General features: G+C 42.3%; 1 protein-coding gene across 1 annotated transcript in view; it reads right to left on the bottom strand.

The window, feature by feature from the left end:
• Positions 1-20,381, bottom strand: part of SORCS3 (sortilin related VPS10 domain containing receptor 3) — a 422,195-nt gene that overhangs the window by 263,551 nt on the left and 138,263 nt on the right. Inside the window, exon 2 of the mRNA XM_083741537.1 lies at positions 11,080-11,147. Coding sequence (XP_083597663.1) covers positions 11,080-11,147 — 68 coding nt within the window. The remainder of the gene's footprint in view (positions 1-11,079; positions 11,148-20,381) is intronic.

A 20,381-nucleotide genomic window follows, 5' to 3' on the forward strand; every position in this document is an offset into this window, starting at 1 on the left:
GCCCCCACTGCCCCCATGCGACGTCACAGCCAGTACAGCGCCCGCCACAGTGGGGAGTGTCGGGGCGCACAATGCGCCTCCTCCCCTCGCTAGTATCTGCCCCAGAGCCGCAGAAAAGGTGTAAAAGAGCCACATGCGGCTCCGGAGCCGCGGGTTGCAGACCCCTGCCCTAGATTACCATATATGTCTGTGTTAAGAGCCCTGCCAAAGAACTGTACAGAACCTTATGAATAAATAGTTTACCCCACCTGTTTGAGCCTGAATTCGGTAGTTAAGACTCAAGAGAAAACACAACACTTCTTGATTTATTCCTCACCTTCCCCATACCCACCCATATCCACCAACCACTGCCCTTACACATTTAAACACATCCCCAACACTCTTCCACTCACAGTTATCAACTTTCAAAAGCGAAACAAACAGTTGCACAATTATTTATGCAAAAGTTATGCGACTGTATTAGGAAAACAGGGTGTTGGGAGAGAGATATCTCTGAGCACAAGGTCAGGGCCGGGTTTAGGTTTGATGAGGCCCTAAGCTACTGAAGATAATGGGGCCCTTTATATGTCCAGCTGTCCTATGTCAACAACAAATTGTTGCTGTTTTTGTGTTGAATAAATGCTATATGGTAATTTATGGACCTAACAGGTATCTAAAGCCATTTGCACCCTATATATAGAAATGAGCAAACCAGTGGTATTTTAGGGAGCAGGCTAGCAGGCGGGGCCCATTACTTACATCACAGGAGCCTACACAACACAAACACTGTTTGCTGTATGTAGGTTTTATTTTATTTGTTTTTTATCTTATATTTTGGAGATGTACACCCAGTGGGTTTTTTTCCTTTAATTTTTTTTGGGGGGCCCCAAGAGAGTGGTGCCCTCAGCTATAGCATGTTTAGCTTATACATAAATCTGGCACTGCACAAGGTGACCTGTTGATTTCATAGTTCTCACCACAAGTCTCATTTCTTCTGACTTTACCAAATGGTCCTCTGAATGTAGACCAAGGTTCTGTTTCAGATTGGTGGGCGTTGGGTGGCTTCACCCACAAGCATTAAGCTGCCATGGAAATGGACACCCACACTTGGGCTCAAAGGATTTGTAGGCTCAAAGTCTATACTATTGGGTAGGTCAGGCCATCAATTTCATTTAGATTAAGAACATTCCTTATTCTTTTATTTAGTATAGGAAAAGGGATTACACATGACATCTTTTCCAAGTATCTCAAAACATAACATCATGCCTACAGCTATGAATTGCACATGTACAACTGGGTAATTCCATGCTACATTACACTTCCAATGACAGTGACAACCCATGCAAATTAATCATGTACAAAGCAACATCTTCAACACTGTGTTTTAGGTATGGGTGGAAAGCTCAGAAAACACAATAATATTGATTGTGATCCCGACGTAGAACCTGCTTTGCCAGTTCATGCTTGCCTGGGCTTTAGAGACTAGTGCATTTGAAGGCGGGGAGGGGAGGAGAAAAAAGGAAATAAAGAGTGAATAGGGGCAGAAAGCTTTTAATTAAGAGCCAAGCTAAAACACCATTACAATCTGCAGTTTTGTTTTTATTAATTCACTTGGATTCAGCAGGAATTCCACCAAGAATAGAGATGAGCAGATGCAAGGGAAGTGCATTAATAAATCATGAGTGTCATTAAAATTTGTAAACTAATATCTTCTGGGAAGTCTCGGCAATTAGTCTCAGAGCTTTCTTGGCAAAACAAAAAAAGAATTAATAAATCCAAAAAAAAAGAGAGAGATCTGCATCGTATAAAGTTGCCGGCCCGCAGAAAGGTCATCAATAGAGCAATTAGATGACAAAACAAACGGACCACCTGGGAGTTTGACCTGTGAAACTCTAAAAGACTTTCATGTGACTTGACAGTGAAGGTATTTTAATAAAGGGCAGAGACCAATGGTGAAGTTCAAATCTATAACCCTTTATAGAATGCAGATAGATATTTTTTAATTGCTATATTTCTACCTTTGTGGGTGTGACCAACAGACTTCTGTGCCTTGCCTGCATTACTCTGCCTGATGCTATATTGCCATTATGGTTTGCTAGAAGAGGTGACATCTTAAGTATATATATGACATCAACTTTTTTTTACTCCTAAGGAAGGGAAAAATGTGTGTGGATTTAAAAAAAACAAGAACTTTGATCTTCTTTACAGAAGTGTTCTTGGGCGTGTTCAGGTTCCACAACAAATTCACAGCTTCTATCTAAAAGATGTGAGAAGGGACCCATTTACGTTCCAACCCATGTTCATCACATGCAGAATTGCTTCCATTCTGCTGCAGTTTGGCTGCTGTGGCAGAATTTTATGTAATTAGTTACATTATTGTTATGTTCTACAATCTACACCACTCATTGCAATGCAAAGGAAACACAATGCAAATTGGGGGGGGGGGACCAATTATGCATCATTGAGGACTGACAAAAAACAACAACCCAGCATCAAATACTGATCAGATCCTTCTAATAAAAGGCTTCCTCAAACTTGGCCCTCCAGATGTTTTGAGACTACAATTCACATCATCTCTGACCACTGGTCCTGCTAACTAGGGATCATGGGAGTTGTAGGCCAAAAACATCTGAAGGGCCGAGGTTGAGGAAGCCTGTTCTAATACCTGGTGGATAACAGAGAAATCTAGTTTACCATCTTCTGCAGCTTCTTAAATTCTTTTTCTGATTTGGACGCTAAGAAAACATGCATTATTTGTACTGGTTGCAACCATGACAATAGTTCTCATTTCCTGTGACTGTTCCTACTCTGTCCTCCGTAGAGACAGAAACAACCAGCCACTGGGCTAACAACCCTATGCACCCCACTCCAGCAGTGTAAAAAGACATAATACTACTTGGAAAATCATTTGTCCTGATGCATTTCAATCCCACAATGATCTTCTTCAGAGAATGTGAGAAATCATTCTCCAAATCGCAGTACATGTTTGCAACTTTGCCATTGGTTGTTTTTTAAAATGTAAAATAAAGCACACACACAAAATAAATCAACATAATGCAGCATGAAGCATTAGAGTGCTCGTCATGAAGCAATTGGAAAATGTCCTGTGGGTGGCAAATTATTGATGGGGTACTGGATTTCTCTCTCCATGATCCATTCCAACATGAAATTTTAAAAGGGTTAACACATTTGATATGTCAAGGTCAAAACCCATTGCCACACCCAATCATATGAGAGAGAGAGAGAGAGACCACACAGGTGGAATGTTAACATTTTAAGAACGTGAGGCTTAAAATAAGGTATAAAACATGACAATCCCAATGCGTTGCAGGCATCACTCTGTTTCAGGGGAAGAATTACACCAGTTCTTCTCTTAAAGTCCAAAGGAAATGAGGAGAAAATATTTCACTTAAGAAGACCCTGTTGGATCAGGCCAATGTCCCATCTAGACCAACACGCTGGTCTTCTCAGAGATTTATCAAGGGCTATTCTCCTGTAAATCATTTCTTTATTTTTTTTAAACTAGGATTTTTATTGGGTATTGAATTGATCCCCTGAAGAAGAGTGATAGTTAAACCCAGCAGGTCTATTACAGTTCCTTCCATATTTGTTCAAATACTTGAACAAACTTGAACTAGACACTATTAAATATTAATCCTACACCTTTGTAGTTTTCCACATCATCTCACTTCCTCCACCTTCCCCTTCCCCACAGGATACCAAGCGGCTGACATGAATGTAAGTGCAGGGTAGCAGAAACTTTTCTGCACAAGATCAGACCACCACACTATTTTAATTCCATGGAGAAACTTTGGGTTCTTCAAAATCCTTACACCAAAAATGGAAATCAGTCAAAACTTATGTCAAGGCACCTTCTAGGTTGAAAGCAATCTACCTATTTTAGGTACGTCTGAGATTTGCTGGAGGAAAATTTATATTGTGTGAGCATGAAAATGGCAGCATAATATCCATTGTTAGCTTAATAATAAAGAAGAGAGCACTAGCATTGCTCAGGGATGTAATCTTGTCATGACTGCCATCTGCCAGATTCGTTTCCATACAAAAAGGATTAGACAAAACTTCATAATTGCATTTAGAAACACGAATAAGCGTTAGAATCTCTACCTTGGAGAAAAATATATGTCTGGGATTCAGTGTTTTATAAGGTTTGCCAGCACAGTGAGGCAAAATCTCTACAATTTAAGCACCTTGGCAGAAAGTGGTATTGAATTTAGAAAGTATGAGCAAGAGGGAACACGAATATATTGGCATCAAGACAAGAATAAGGCCAACTAACTCATCCTCAAATATATAAAAAATGGAGGGAGCCAAATAAAATGGAAAGCAGCTGGATTGTAATTCAGAATACCCCAACTGTGGCCCACAGTATAAATAAATATCTACACATCTATTAAGTAACAGTATGCATTTATTGCAACCAAGGTGGTATACATGGTTCTCATTTAATCAAAAGAAGAGAAGAAGAAGAGTTTGGATTTGAGACAAAAAAAATCCACAACCATGTGAGGTAGGTTAGGCTGAGAGGCAGTGACTAGTCCAAGGTGAGCTTCATGACCAAGTGAGAGATTTGAACCATGGCAATCCATTCCTAACCTGACACTACACAAAAGTGGTGTAAACCTAATTAAAAACTTAATTCACAGAAGCATGGCAAGAATTCATTGATTTCTATGTAGACTGATACAAAGCTCCATTTCAGGTGAGATTGTGTGCAGTGTGGCTTTGCCCAGTGGCATGTGGCCTAGGAAGCAGTGGTGAGATAGTGTTCTGACTCCCTGCTGGGCTCTTGCAGGATCTCGTGGGATGGGGTGATCCCACGGGATCTCACTAGAGAGAGGAGGGGTTGAGGCCTCAGTCACATGGATTCAAGGTCATTTTGCCTCGTGAGAGCCAGTGTGGTGTAGTGGTTAAGAGCGGTAGATTCGTAATCTGGGGAACCGGGTTCACGTCTCCGCTCCTCCACATGCAGCTGCTGGGTGACCTTGGGGTAGTCACACTTCTCTGAAGTCTCTCAGCCCCACTCACCTCACAGAGTGTTTGTTGTGGGGGAGGAAGGGAAAGGAGAATGTTAGCCGCTTTGAGACTCCTTCAGATAGTGATAAAGCAGGATATCAAATCCAAACTCTTCTTCTTCTCTTCTTCGTGAGCTTCTGAACCTGCCTTGTGTTGGAGCCTCAACTGAGCTACTTGGGTCACTGGTTGACAGGGCCAGAAGTTCTCACGCTCTCTCTCAACTTCAACTGGCACTGTGGTTCGAGAGGAGGGGTTTCGTCTCTCCCTCAGTTAAGGCTTAACATTGTATTGCCATTGTTTCATTTGGGCTCAATGGCATAGGGCAAGTAGCATTGTAAGGGGGACCCCATAAGGGGCCCGGAAGGAGGATTAGGAATGGCTTGTCATAAGCTCAAGTGGGGTCTTCTACCTAGCTGAAATCTCTCAGCCCTTAAGGTGAGAAACTTAACCTATCAATTACCCCAAAATTAGGGTGGGTCCTTTCTTTAAGAAGCTGCCTTATACCAAGTCAAAGCATTGGTCTAACTAACTGAATATTGTCAACAGCTCTCCAAGATTTCAGACAGTGGTCCCCCGCAGCCCTTCCTAGAAATGATTGAACCTGGAACCTTTTGCAGTCCAATCAGGTGCTCTACCACTGAGATACAGACCCTCTTTCTACTCTCCCCATGCCTTTTCTTCCTTTGTCCAGTCTTCCTTCCAGTTCTCCCTTCTTGCCGAGCTTAGTACTCATTGACTGAAGTTCATATACACATTGGGAAAGGCAAAGGCCAAAGTAAGGAGGGATCAGTTTACAGAGAGGAGGATTTTTAGATGCAGGGACAGTGTAACGCTGAATTGTTGCCATTCACTACATTTCTTTACAATACTGGGAACTTCCAAAATACAGATATTTATGTACATTTGCTGAGAGGGCGTGTGCCCAGTACTGTGAATTGCATGTTTGCATTTTTTTAAAAAAATCAATAAAATATTAATAACAAAATAAACACCTGTCACAAGCAAAGAAGGTGAGGAGATATCCTACTCTGTCCTGATCATGACCCAGAGCATTTAAACAGGCATGTTGCCTATTCCGCCCCTCCCCCATATAACAAGTTGTTATATAAGTTGTTAGCAAAATAGTTCAAATGCAATTTTTAATTATTTTTTATTTAACTGGTCCCCTGATCTTTATTAATGTATCTGCCTTTGTAGTCTGGTGCTGGAATTAGGTTGTCTTTTATACATCTGCACAGCTTCCTATTTCCTTAAAGTTTCTCTATTGTACCCAGAGGTCCATCGGATACCTCTGTCTGAACTTTGGATACAGAAACTACTGTAAAGTCAGGAAAGATTGGAGAATACTTTGGGACATTTCCAGTCCTGTTCCATCCTCTAAAAGGATTGGAGAAGAACACTGTTGGTCTAAGACAAAGAAGCCAACATGGTGCCCCCAGGTGCTGTGGACTACAATTCCTGTCCCATCTTCCATGATCATCGGCCATGTTGACTGGGAATGATGGGGGCTAAAATTCACATTTGGATGGCACCATGTTGGCTACCTCCTTCTGGCAGAATATGTCATAGCCCAGGCAATGCTTTTTATTTTAAAAAAATATAAGGTGCATGTACTCATATATTAATAAAAGAGAAAAAAGTGTTGTGGGTGCCAGCACAAATGGCTACAATGGGCAGCAAAAACAGAGATGCTGGTACTCAGTGCCAGTGACTACTCTCTGTCTGTCTGTCTGTCTGTCTGTCTCTCTCTCTCTCTCTCTCTCTCTCTCTCTCTCTCACACACACACACACCAGGGTTGCCATATTTCAAGAAGTAAGCAGGCTTCCGAAATCGCCGTCTAGGAGGCAACAACACTAATGCACAGACCTTCAGCTTCCGATGGGGAAATCCCAGACATTACCAGAATTTTCTGGTACAAATGGCGACCCTAACACACACCCTGGGCCCAGCCCTGTCAGCACCTCCATTCCTGTGAAAGTACATTGTGGCTCCAAGGCTGGTGTTTGATAAAAGCACTCCCTCTCAGGAGAGTGACAGGACCCAAGCCAAGTACTAGCACAGTGTCAGTTGTTGAGACTGCAGTGACTGGACTCTGATCAGCCCCTCACTAAATCACTGAAAAAGAAAAAGAGAAGGAGGACTGAGCAATTTATCCACCCTGTGGCAGTAATAACAACACAACTGTTGTTTTCCAGCTGTAAGAACCAATGGCAATAATGTCAGAATAGAACCTTGATGCAGCATTTTGCAAGAGGTAATAGCTTGGGACCAGGTTACCTAAAGGACCGCTTCCTTCCATGCAAGCCTGCCCAGGTGCTGACAGGTCGTTCTCCCTTTTCTGCCAACACCTGTCTTGTCTTGATGGAAAGCCAAAAAATGACCTTCTCAGCGGCTGCCTCCAGGCTTTGGAACTCCCTTCTAAGAAAGGCTTTTAGTCCCTTCTAGATGGCTTTCCACCAGCAAGCAAAATCCTTTTCATTTAAACAGCTGCTTTGCCTACTGAAATGATATGTTTCTTCTGTATGTTTTAATCTTTGTTTTTAATTTAATGATGTTTTTAATTGGATGACATTTTTATATGCTTTTATCTTATTTGTAGCTATTTTTATTGTGTTATGGCTTATTTCTTATGTGGATTAGTTTTTTATTGTGGATTTTGATGTCCTTAGCCGCATTTTTTTAATAGAAAGGCAAAGTATAGCTTTTCATGCTCTATAAACCATATTCTCTGCATTCGCAACATATTCTACATAGTAAAGAAAAAGGATGTCCTAATACCACTTGCTTTTTAATTATGTTTTGGCAAATATTCAGAAAGAGAGATTCCCCCTTTATTGGCATGTATGTATCATAATTTGTTAATCTAGATGTTCCTGTTGCATCCCTTGATGCTACTTTAGCTTCTGGCACACACACAGCAGGGAGAGCCAAACCAGAAGATTATGCTGTCCAACACAAGGCTTTGGGAAAGCAGAATTCTGATCGCAAAATGATACATGGAAGAGGGTGCTGGTTATCTTAGCCATCATCGCTCCACATCTCTGTATATGTGATCATATGGAGAAAGTGTCATGCGAGCAAAGAAAGTACAGAATTTGCCCTACTTTCTGTGAGTGCAGCAGAAAGTATATTGTTCCTACAATTGCAGAAGTGTTATTTGCAGACTACTTGTTTCCACAGTACTTTATTCATGCAATCATGTGTGAATGGCTGAAGACAGAGAAAAATTCAGCAGCAAAAATGCAAAAATAAGGTAATGGGAGTAAAACAACAACAAAAGGTCTGTGCTCCAGAGAGTTAGTTATAAAATTTTACGAACTAGATTTATTCAAAGTTACAGTATTAAGAACATCCCCATTTTTTATAGAATCCCTATTAAATATGGTGTTGCCAATTGCTACCAGCAATTTGTCACAAGTTATGCACTGAAGTGTCTATCACAAGTAGCTATAGGTGGATGGCTCATGCTTTTTCTGATCAGTGTCAATTCCACATGTTTTCATTCATGAGTCCCTTCCATCCTATTTTAAGCACAATTACTTTCAAATCCACACATTAGCAGCCAGTTCACAACAGATTTCACAGAAATCAAATTCCTCAAGCATCCCACCAAGAAAGTTTGTGATGTTAGAACTGTACCGCTAGCAGCCTCCCCTGAAGCCCTCCATGCTCTGCCCCTGCAGTCACTACATCTGGTGTCACTGGCCTCACATCAGTTATCACATCTCTCCAGTGCATGCATTTTATTACTGTGGTTACCCAACGATTGCAGTTTCAGACTAGTGAACACTCCCACTTTGCCCGGTCAATCAGTTTGGAAGCTATAAGTGTATTGTTAAGAATTCTTACACAACTGGACAGTCTGTGTGTCCTGCATCCTGCAAGTTATTCAGGCAAACTGGAACAGCTGATTTTGTCTCTGCACAATGCTTCCCAAATGTCCCAAGGGATGTATTTGCAGGGGAGATGGTTCCTAGGAACTGTGCTCTCCACATGCATAGCTGCTGATTCTCACTAACAGCTCCTGGGTCTGCAGTAGCTACACAGTGACATCTGTAACCATGAAATAAGACATGGCTGCCCAGGCTATACACAGTATTCTCTGTATGAATGAGTTGCCATGAACGTATCATCCAGACTGGCTAGATTTGCTAGCTGACCTCCTTTCACCTCCTGTTACTGAGAATTGTTCTATTCTTTTCAACCTCTGCTCAATTTCAAAGTTGAGATGTTCTCTTGCCTGCATTCCAGTTACTCTAATCAAAACCACTCTGATCTTCAAAACTTACTAAGGGCAGCTTCTGCAAACAGAAGAATCATAGACTTGTGGGGTGTAAAGGTACCATTAGGGTCATTTAGTCCAACCCCCTGCAATACAGGACTCTTTCTATCCAACATGGGGTGCAAACCCACAACCTTGAGGTTAAGACTGAGCTATCTAGCCAAGCCTTGAGCATGACAAAATGACTCTTGTCAGACATTTCCAAGCATCACTATCCGAACATTTCCAGTATTTGAGCAACTTTCACTATGAAGAATATTCCCAGGTAATTTTAGAAACACAAAGTTCTGATCTTAAATTTAAGCAAATATTTTTGCAGAGTTTTTAAGTCTTACACACACAGAAAAGGAAGAATTGCATTTTGAATCCAATGTTTTCTGTCCCTCCTTTCTCTGTCCGAAAGGCCCCACGTTCAGCACTGCTGTCATTTTTTTCTCCCTTTACCCTGCTCAAACACTGCAGCCACTTCTCAGCATTAGTAGAAGATTTCTGTTGGCTCGTAACATTATTTATGCAGAGCCAGATTGTGCAGCAATTATGCCTATACTATAATCACTGTGTCATTTGCACTTGTTAGGTACAAGGAAAAAAGTTTTTTTCAAGGCTTAAATACCCTGAAAAGTACGCAGTAAGTGGAAATGACTGCGCTCCCTCCTATTAGTCTCAGGGTTATTTATACCTCTGCGGATTAGCACAGTACAGTGCAATTAGGCTTTAGAGGTACCATGCAAATTGAAAAGTTTCAAGAGCTCTTAGGAACAATTAACCCCTAATGCATTAACACGTTCCGTCAGGGAAGCCGTTTTCTCTCTGGTTATGTTCCAGAAACAGTTCCTGAAAGTGACTTTCCCTTAACTTGGTAAGAGAAGGATGTGAAGAAATGTTGTAGGAGATGGGATACAGATCTATTGTTCAATCTCAAGAGTCACCCATTTATTCTCCATTCATCTTTTCTCGGACACCCAGACAAGCCTTAACAGGAGAACACATTCCTTTGCCAGCTAACTGACATTTTAAATCTGGCCTTATTTCCTTTTTCATAGCCTTAGAAAAGAAACCTGAACATACATAGTAGAAGTAGCTACAGCAACAACAGCAGCCACTACAGTACTTCTTAGAACAGACATAGACATAGACAAACTACCAACTGTGGGTTGCACATGGACCATAGAATCATTTCATCCAACCTTCACTCTCATCACTTGCACTACCCAATTCATCCTTGGAGCTGTGTGGTCCTCAGGCTGTAAAATTTACCGACTCCTATCTTAAAATGGCATACCATAGTTTGCATGTATGCTTGTGAAACGCTTTGATTGAAAGCAGCAGTGGCTGGTTTGGTTTGCAGAACGGTGGAGATGCCCTCCCAACACCGAAGTCTTGGCACCTTACCTGGAGGAGAATGGAGAAGAACACATCCGTGGTGAGGTCCAGGCTGTGTGGACAGACCAGTGGAAACACCAAATTGGCTTCACCTGAGTGTACGCACCTCAGCACCACCCTCCTCTACACCACCCAGATAACCTGCAGCAATGTCAGTTTGGGAAGGCAGTTCTACAGCTCTGTCTCACCACACGACTGATCAAAAGAGATCCCAAGGCAGCTTCTCTGAAATGTAAAGTCCCCTGCCCATGATGTTCATACACAAATGCAAACACAGGCTTCCTCACATTTCTTTGGGGAAGGGAAAAGCTTTTCTTTCTCCTTCTGTCATCCCAAACATTCACATTTCATGCAGCAAACATCTGCCCAGGAGATACTATGTGATATATAATCTGCTTACCTCCAGAGCGAGCTTTCAGTAACACTTCCCAAGTTGAAGTCATACAGCTTTGTAAGAATGAGAATCACCTGAGAGGAGGAGAAGAGGGGGGAGAGTGAGAACCTACTTTTACTCTTCTGAATATATTTATAGATACAAAACACATCTGAAACCACCCAAAAGGAGAGCTTAGCATCTATCCAGTAAAGTTGGGGTATTATAGGATCAAGTAAGGAACGGGGAGAAGGCCAATGAGGAGAAATTGTTAGCTTAATGCATCCTTATAGCTAGAAACATTTTGTTTCAATTTCAAAACATCTTGAGATATAAAATAAAACACCAAAGTTAGCCTTGTTAGTTTTTCTCTTCCCTACATTTTCCTCTGGGCTTATTTGACTTACAGTACAGTGCAAGCTTCTGTCTGTTTACTAAGAAGTAAGTCCTGCTGAGTTCTGTTGGACTTACTCCCATGAAAATGTGCATTGGATGACAGCCTAAGCTGCAGACCCATAACCCATTCATGTCCTCGTATGACTCAAATATATCCAAATTACTTGGGGGAATAAAGAAGATTTCCAGCCCTATATCAGGAAGTTTTTAATGTTTGATGTTTTAGTATGTTCTGATATATGCTGTGAACCAGCCAGAGTGGCTGGGAAAACCCAGCCAGATGGGTGTGGTATAAATATTAGTAGTAGTAGTAGTATCCAGAATCCCCACCAGAAACGATGATATCTTTTTGGCATCTAGTTTTATTGGGTTTTTATAATACTGTTTAACTGGCATTTATGTCGGATCTGTTATTATTATACCCTTTTATTGCCTTTGTGTTGTATTTTTGTATATCGCTTAGATATTTTTAAAAATATTAAGTACATCAGAAAAGCTTTTAAATAAATTTAACAATCAAAATCTGAGAAATTGTCCAATTATAGTGGTATGTTGGGTTACAGATGCTTCAGGTTACAGTTTCCGCTAACCCAGAAATAGTACCTTGGGTTAAGAACTTTGCTTCAGGATGAGAACAGAAATCGTGTGGTGGCAGCGCAGCAGCAGCGGGAGGCCCCATTAGCTAAAGTGGTACCTCAGCTTAAGAACAGTTTCAGGTTAAGAAGAGACCTCCAGAACAAATTAAGTTCTTAACCCGAGGTACCACTGTAGTTGGTACACCCAGTTTTGCAAACACTAGTTGTTAGCATATTTCCTTCCTCTTGCATAGTTTGGATTCTCAAGCTGCAAGGATGAGCCTAACCATCACATACCTAACTCAGCACTCTAGCCTAGGGGTGGAGGTAGCTTATTATCTCTCCCTGCCCCCATCTCTTTCTTTCTCTGGCTGTCCTGATGTTGTTGGACTATATAACACCTGGCCACTGGCTATGCTGACTGTGGTTGATGGGAGTTGAAGTCCAAACACCCCTGAAGGGCCACAAGTTCCCTAGCACTGCAGTAGACACATCAGCATAACAACCTACATCCAAGATTTTTCCATCTTGGCACTCAATGTGAGTTATTAGATCCGAACTCCATTTCCCACACAACTTGGGACATCTAAAAAATATATTCTGGGATGGCCTTTGCTGTTACATCTTCCATCATCCAAAAGCTTACAAGTGTCAGGCCTCACGCGACTTAGCTTGTTATGTGTTCAGGTTCAATTTATACTGCTGTATAGCAAACCTAGAGTAATGACCCTGCCTGTAGCAGTAGTAGTGTAGATTTTCAGGTACTCCATAGTTATCAAATAATAACTCTGCCCTCCCACCTCTGAGTGATAGAAAACCGTGATGAAAGAGAGAGAGATGATAAACCATCCCTATGGACCTCAACCTCATGTAGGGTTCTGGCAAGCAGCAAGATCTGCCTGAGGCATTTGTGATATATACATACAATGCAGACAAAATGTATAACGCGTCACCCATATAAATTACACACACACACAAGCCAAACAGACAAGCCCAAACTGCAGCCTTGAACAGAGGACGTTCTCACATAACAAGCCACTTCCTATTCAACGGTGGGGGAATTTGGAGAGTGGTGCATTTGAAAACCTCAGAGGTATAGAATTAAAGAGAGGTTTTTGAACAAAGGGGAGAAAGTTTCTCTCTCCTTGCCCCTGTTTTGGGATGTTACCCAGCAAGGAACTATAAGCAACAGAAGCTGCCTCTTTGCTCCAATCTCACTTTTGGGGCCGGGCTGGAGAGATGAAATCCAAAGAAATTTACACATGTTTAATCATAGCTATCAATGTTTCCCTTTTTTAAAAGGGAAATTCCCTTATTCCGAATAGGATTCCTCGCAAGAAAAGGGAAAAGTTGACAGCTATGGTTTTAATATCATTGAAATCACTGAGATCAATACAGCCTTTCAAATAAGTTCAGAAACGCAACTAGTTTCAATTCCCCCCCCCCACCTTCCCATAAACATACCAAAGTTAGTTATTTGTGGCATAAAAGAAAGAAAAAAACCAGTATTCTAGACACCTCAAAGGACTTCCAGAGAGGTGGCTGTTCACAAGTCTAAATTAGAGTGCATACAGCTGAGTCCTAAAGCACCACTAATTTAAATAAGGCTTAAATACAGTCCTCCCCATGTCTAGTTACTCCAAGACAGCACCAGATTCAGGGTGGTGCAGGCGGTTCTCCCGCACAGAGCACTAAGCTGAGAAGATCCATGTATGAGAGATGAATGTGAAGATGGACTCAAAATTAATCAATCGCAATATGAATTGCCTTTCATAGCTCAGCTGGTAGAGCATGAAATTCTTAATCTCAGGGCCGTGGGTTCAATAATAATAATAATAATAATTTATTATTTATACCCCACCCATCTGGCTGGGCCTCCCCAGCCACTCTGGGCAGCTTCCATAAAAACCAAAAATACAGTAAAATATCACACGTTAAAAACTTCCCTGAACAGGGCTGCCTTAAGATGTCTTCTGAATGTCAGGTAGTTGTTTATCGCTTTGACATCTACTGGAAGGGCGTTCCACCGGTCGGGCGCCACTACCGAGAAGGCCCTCTGCCTGGTTCCCTATAGGTTTGCTTCTTGCAATGAGGGAACCGCCAGAAGGCCCTCGGCGCTGGACCTCAGCGTCCGGGCAGAATGATGGGGGTGGAGACGCTCCTTCAGGTATACTGGACCGAGGCCGTTTAGGGCTTTAAAGGTCAGCACCAACACTTTGAATTGTGCTCGGAAACATACTGGGAGCCAATGTAGGTCTTTCAAGGCCGATGTTATATGGTCTCGGCAGCCGCTCCCAGTCACCAGTCTAGCTGCCGCATTCTGGATTAGTTGTAGTTTCCAAGTCACCTTCAAAGGTAGCCCCACGTAGAGTGCATTGCAGTAGTCCTAGCTGGAGATAACCAGAGCATGCACCACTCTGGCGAGACAGTCCGCAGGCAGATAGGGTCTCAGCCTATGTACCAGATGGAGCTGGTACACAGCTGCCCTGGACACAGATTTGACCTGTGCCTCACATTGGGCCAAAGATTCCTGCATTGCAAGGGGTTGGACTAGATGACCCTCAGGGTCCCTTCCAACTCTACAATTCTATGATTCTATGAAGTAGCTTCTATGAATGGTTGCAATGGGGGGGGGGGAGCCAATGGCTAAAATGTTTTGATAGTTAAACTTATCTTTTAATTTACTCATTGAAGATACCTGATTGGTGCTTATTTTGATGTTTTACTACAAATATTGTGTATGTGTGTTTTAAATTCTATTTGCAGTGGGCGGGGTTATTGGGTTGTTCTTGTTTTTATTTTGATTATGTATTTTGTGTTTTTATATTGTGATTTTATCCTGTGAACCTCCCTGTGACCTGTGAGGGCATCAAATACTGGCCTTGCACAGGGTGCAAAAATTCAAAAGTCTGCCCCTGTCCATGATAATTCAGCCTTGGGCATTTCTCTCTTTCTCTGGATTGTTCCCAAAAAGTTAAAGGATATTATTTATTCCCTTTCATCTTGATCTTACCTTTTGTACACGGTGGCATACATGGTTTTCTCACTGCACATTTTTTCCTCCTAATAGCCTTATGAGGTAGAAAGTCTGAGAGATATTGACTAGACAAAGATCTCTTCATGGCTAATAGATGTGCCCTCCAATGTTTTTGCCAAAACACTGCATTGGTTCCATGTAGAGAGCCTTTGTCTTTCACTTTCCCTGCTGTATGTGCAAAGGATCATAACTATGGCTGAATTAGCCCTAGCTTAGCAGCCTCCAGTGAAGCATGACCTGACTGGCCTGTGAGAAATGCTTTTCCCTCCAATAATGGTATCTCCTACCTACCCTTGTTGTTAAATGAAAGCTCTTGCTATTTTTGAAGGTAATTAAGACGAATTTCATTTCCTAGTAAATGATGATGAATTACAGTACAGTTAGTTTCTGTCACTCTGAATTTCTCTTGATATCTTGGATACAGCACCATTTATGGAAAAAGCATTCTCAAAGGAAGAAATAATCTATTTGTACATGCATCCCACACAATACTATAGAAAAAACAAAAAAAATTCCTTCCAGTAGCACCTTAAAGACCAACTAAGTCAGTTCTTGGTATGAGCTTTCGTGTGCATGTACACTTCTTCAGATACACTGAAACAGAAGTTTCCAGACCCTTCTATATAGTGAGAAGATGGGGAGGGGTATTACTCAGAAGGGTGGTGGGAATGAGTGATTGGCAGATAGCTGTGATGAGCCTGTTGACGACTCTTAACGACTGCAATAGGTCTTACAGGAAAAAGCAATCTATCTGCCAATCACCCATTCTCACCACCCTTCTGAGTAATACCCCTCCCCACCTTCTCACTATATAGAAGGGTCTGGAAACTTCTGTTTCAGTGTATCTGAAGAAGTGTGCATGCACACGAAAGCTCATACCAAGAACTGACTTAGTTGGTCTTTAAGGTGCTACTGGAAGGAATTTTTTTTGTTTTGACTATGGCAGACCAACACGGCTACCTATCTGTAACTAATACTATAGAAAGACAGAGTTACAGTGGGAAATGTTTTCCCTTGGTGCAGTTGAGCTAAATTCCCCAAATTTAATCATATGTTCCAGAAGGGTTTATTCTTTGAATGTAGAAAAAGTAAAGGACTTCTGACAGTTAAGTCCAGTCACAAACAACTTGGGGTTGCAGCACTCATCTCGCTTTACAGGCCGAGGGAGCCGACGTTTGTCCACAGTCAGTTTTTCCAGGTCATGTGGCCAGCATGACTAAGCCACTTCTGGCGAAACCAGAGCAGCGCACAGAAATGCCGTTTACCTTCCCGCCGGAGCAGTACCTATTTATCTACTTGCACTTGGAGGAGCTTTTGAACTGCTAGGTTGGCAGGAGCTGGGACCGAGCAACAGGAGCTCACCCCGTCGTGGGGATTCGAACCGCTGACCTTCTGATTGGCAAGCCCACATCACCCTGTACAAAAAGTAGATTGATGGTATCTGTAGAGATGTGTCCCAAGCAAGTAGGGTAACACAGCACCATACAGTTAAAGCATTATATTACTTTAAACAGTCATGGTTTTCCCCAAAGAATTATGATACTGTAGTTTCTTGAGGGTGTTGAGAGGTGCTTGGAGGCCCCTATTCTCCTCACACCAAAGTTCCCTGTGAAGAGGAATTCATTGTCAAACCACTCTAAGAACCTTAGCAACCTCAACAAACTACAGCTCCCAGAATCCTTTGGGGGAAGCTGTGACTGTTTAAAGTAGTTTAAATGTATGGTATGGATGTGGCCTGTATATACAGCAATACATCTTCTCCATCTCAAAGTTCAGCACTGCTAATGAGCTAATGCTGGCGACCTTTCTGAACTGTCTGCTAGTGTTAACCTTTCCTCTCACCCCATGTGCTCTGTGCTGTTTTGTAATTGGTGGGGTGGCTTTTTGTAATATGTCTAGCTAACTCAGCAATCTATAAATTTCCATGAGCGGGACACTAAGTTGCCTTCCAGGAACAGCCAAGGCACCATCAAAAGCTGCCTCACATTCATTTCCTGTTCAGATAGTACTTCCCACCTGATAAATTCCCCATCCAAGGCACCATCCCTTGGATACTGCCAAGGCAGCTGCCTCAGTCTGCCTCATGGATGGATCAGCCCTGTGTTCACTCTCTTTAAATCAGTGGCGTAGCGTGGGGGGTGCAGGGGGGACGGCAGCACCGGGCGCAACATCTGGGGGTTAGGGTTAGGGGGCGCAAATCCACGGGTTAGGAGGCGCAAATTACTTGCCTTGCCCCGGGTTAGGGGGCGCAAATTATTTGCCTTGCCCCAGGTGCTGACAACCCACGCTACGCCACTGCTTTAAACTGGCCTTCAGTTGAATAAGCCAAAGCACTAGTGGCACTCATAAAGAAAAAGAAAAAGAATAGGCAATCAAAAATATCTCCATTGCATCTATGAATTCTCACCTCCTCTATTTTTTTTCCAAAAAAAGTCAACTCAGTTGCTTGATAGTGCCCCATTGTGCAACCCATGGCTACTTGCCATTCATGGTGCTCAAGTTGTGAATTATACTGCAAACTCTTCCTTTCTTCCTTCCTTCCTTCCTTCCTTCCCTCCCTCCCTCCCTCCCTCCCTCCCTCCCTCCCTCCCTCCCTCTCTCACATATGGCACACCTCTTCGTGTAACAAGTTGAATACAGAGGGATATGGGTCTGGTTGACATGACAAGCTAAGCCACGATTTGTGTCATCAGCACCCAAGCTCATGGTTAAGATCTCTCCTTGCTCACCACTAGCTGTAGCCAAGAACAAACCTCGTTTGTAGTTTACAAGGAGAGAGCTTAACCATAAGCCCATGCTCAGACAACATGCTAAGCATGACATAAGAGTAAAAAGGATTAAGGAAAAGCTCTCTGGGAGTGCACAAGTTGACGTAGTCTTGGTAAACCATAGGGGACACACAGGGAGAGGAGAGGGCAGAGGAGTTCCATAGTGCACCTAAAAGTATTTGCCCTAGCAGAACCAGATACCCCACTACATTCTCTTCAATGTTGAAATAGATCTAGCTGCAAAACATTCATGGCCTTCCACTTGTAAGCAGCAAATCAGGCTACCAGTTACAAAATGAAGGCGTTCACTCTATGAGATCCAGTTGCTTCCTAAGACTATGCAAATGTCTTCAATCTATCCTGGCAGTTTATCACATTCAACTGTCACCACAAGGCCTCCAACGCCTTGCTTTCCATTAAAAGGTTTTAATGTATTAGCTATTATCTGTACTCTGAAGTCAGTGTCTCTGCAATGTAAAGATCGGCTCTCTCTTTTCCCCTCACATTTAAAGAGCTGGCAATTTGGGGCTCTTTAAGTTGGCGCTGTGGGTAAAACCTCAGTGCCTAGGACTTGCCGATCGTATGGTTGGCAGTTCGAATCCCCGCGGCGGGGTGAGCTCCCGTCCTTCGGTCCCAGCTCCTGCCCACCTAGCAGTTCGAAAGCACCCCTAAGTGCAAGTAGATAAATAGGTAGCGCTTTATAGCGGGAAGGTAAGCGGTGTTTCTGTGCGCTGTGCTGGTGCTGGCTCGCCAGAGCAGCTTTGTCATGCTGGCCACGTGACCCGGAAGTGTCTTCGGACAGCGCTGGCTCCCGGCCTCTTAAGCGAGATGAGCACGCAACCCCAGAGTCGGTCACGACTGGCCCGTACGGGCAGGGGTACCTTTACCTTTACCTAAGTTGTATATCACACTGATCTGTGGTATGTCTGAGGTAATCCAGACCCAAACTTTACCCATACTCATCTGTGATCGATTCCAAGGGGAATTACGAGCTAGAAATGGCAGAGGGTTTCCTCCTCTTCCCCCTCCTCTTTCTCCCTGCTATGTTTTCTGCCCTGTCTTTGGACCTATGATGCACATTGTAGCTTTAAGAAAAATGAAACCACAACCTTAAAAGAGAGAGAGATAAATTTTCCCAAGGCTTTGAGGGTGGTATCTTAGCAAAAGGAAAGACTGGAAGATATGATCCACTGTGGGTTGCTGAATCAATAAAAATAAATGATGGTGGCTTTTTTTGCTGCAGCGTCCTATAATGCATGATAGAGGACTCTTAAATCATATCACCGCCAGCTACTGGAGATCGTATTTATTCTAAACCGACTTATATAGAGATAAAGCTCAGGCTTCTGTTATTTTAAGCAAGCAAGATGTCTTCTCTAGTGGGAATGCCTGTTTACCTGAAGCAGGGCCATCTAGCAGTCCTAGCAAAGATACTATGGGGAACAATTGGAGCCTAGCAGAGGAAATGATTAGATAACTGTAGCAGGTCTTTTTCAGATTCTAAATTCTGGGCTTTGGGATACTTGCAAGCTGTTTTCCTCCTTGCCGTGTTTGTTCATAATACCTTGGGATTTTACCCAGATTTCCCCTGTGTTTTGCTGTGAGCTTTAAGAAGACTGAGTAATATTCCCTGCATCTCCTGAAAGATTATCTCACCCTGACTTATGTCTGATAATTATAAATAATACCAAGCTTTTGTGTAGAGTCTCTTCCATGAGTTGATGAAAGGGACTTTGTAATCTAAATTCTCAGCTGGCTTACCCAATAACTTAGTAATTGTGACTGCATTCAAAACTACACTGTGAGAATGCCAAAGAATTCTGTTTATCGGTGCTGGTAGAGTGGTATTTTGAGTGATTTACTAAGAAGCTAATACTGCCTGTCAATAATGTTTGGGGCCATTTCACAGTTTGCTAACCTGAATCAACAATTCTTCTTTAGTGGTTTTTAGCTACACACATCTTAGAGCCTCATGATTTCTTTCAAAAATGCCTATAGGTACCTTTTATTTCAGTAGCTAAAAGACTGCCTACAAAAGTTTATGTCACAATAAGGCCCCATCTGCTTTATACATTTAAAGCTGTGTCATAACACATTAAACAGCCATGGCTTCTCCCAAAGAATCCTGGGAAATGTAGTTTATTAAGAGTACTGTGTGTTGTTAAATAGGTGTGTTTCCCTCACAGAGCTACAACTCCCAAAGTTCACTGGAAACAGCAACTGATTGTTAAACCCCTCAGAGGACTATAGGTCAGTGGGGGGAAATATGATGTTTATATAACTTTTTGTATGTTTACCATATTTATAACATAAAAAATACATGCTTTCAGCAAGAAGACAACAGTACATTTTGTCCCTGATGAAAAAGGGCTGGAAGAATCTGTTTTGTTTTCCACATTCATTTCCCTTTGGTATTTTTTATTAGGTTTTTCCCCATACACTGCCTGCTTGGAAGTTGGATTCATTCTTTCCGCAGTCCCTTTACTAATTATACTTTGTAAATATGTGGCCAGCCCTGTAGATGAGCTATGTTAATCTCTGTGCTGATAAAGC

Source organism: Podarcis gaigeae (assembly GCF_964106915.1).
Source record: "Podarcis gaigeae genome assembly, chromosome: 5".
In the NCBI taxonomy this organism is placed as follows: Eukaryota; Metazoa; Chordata; class Lepidosauria; order Squamata; family Lacertidae; genus Podarcis; species Podarcis gaigeae.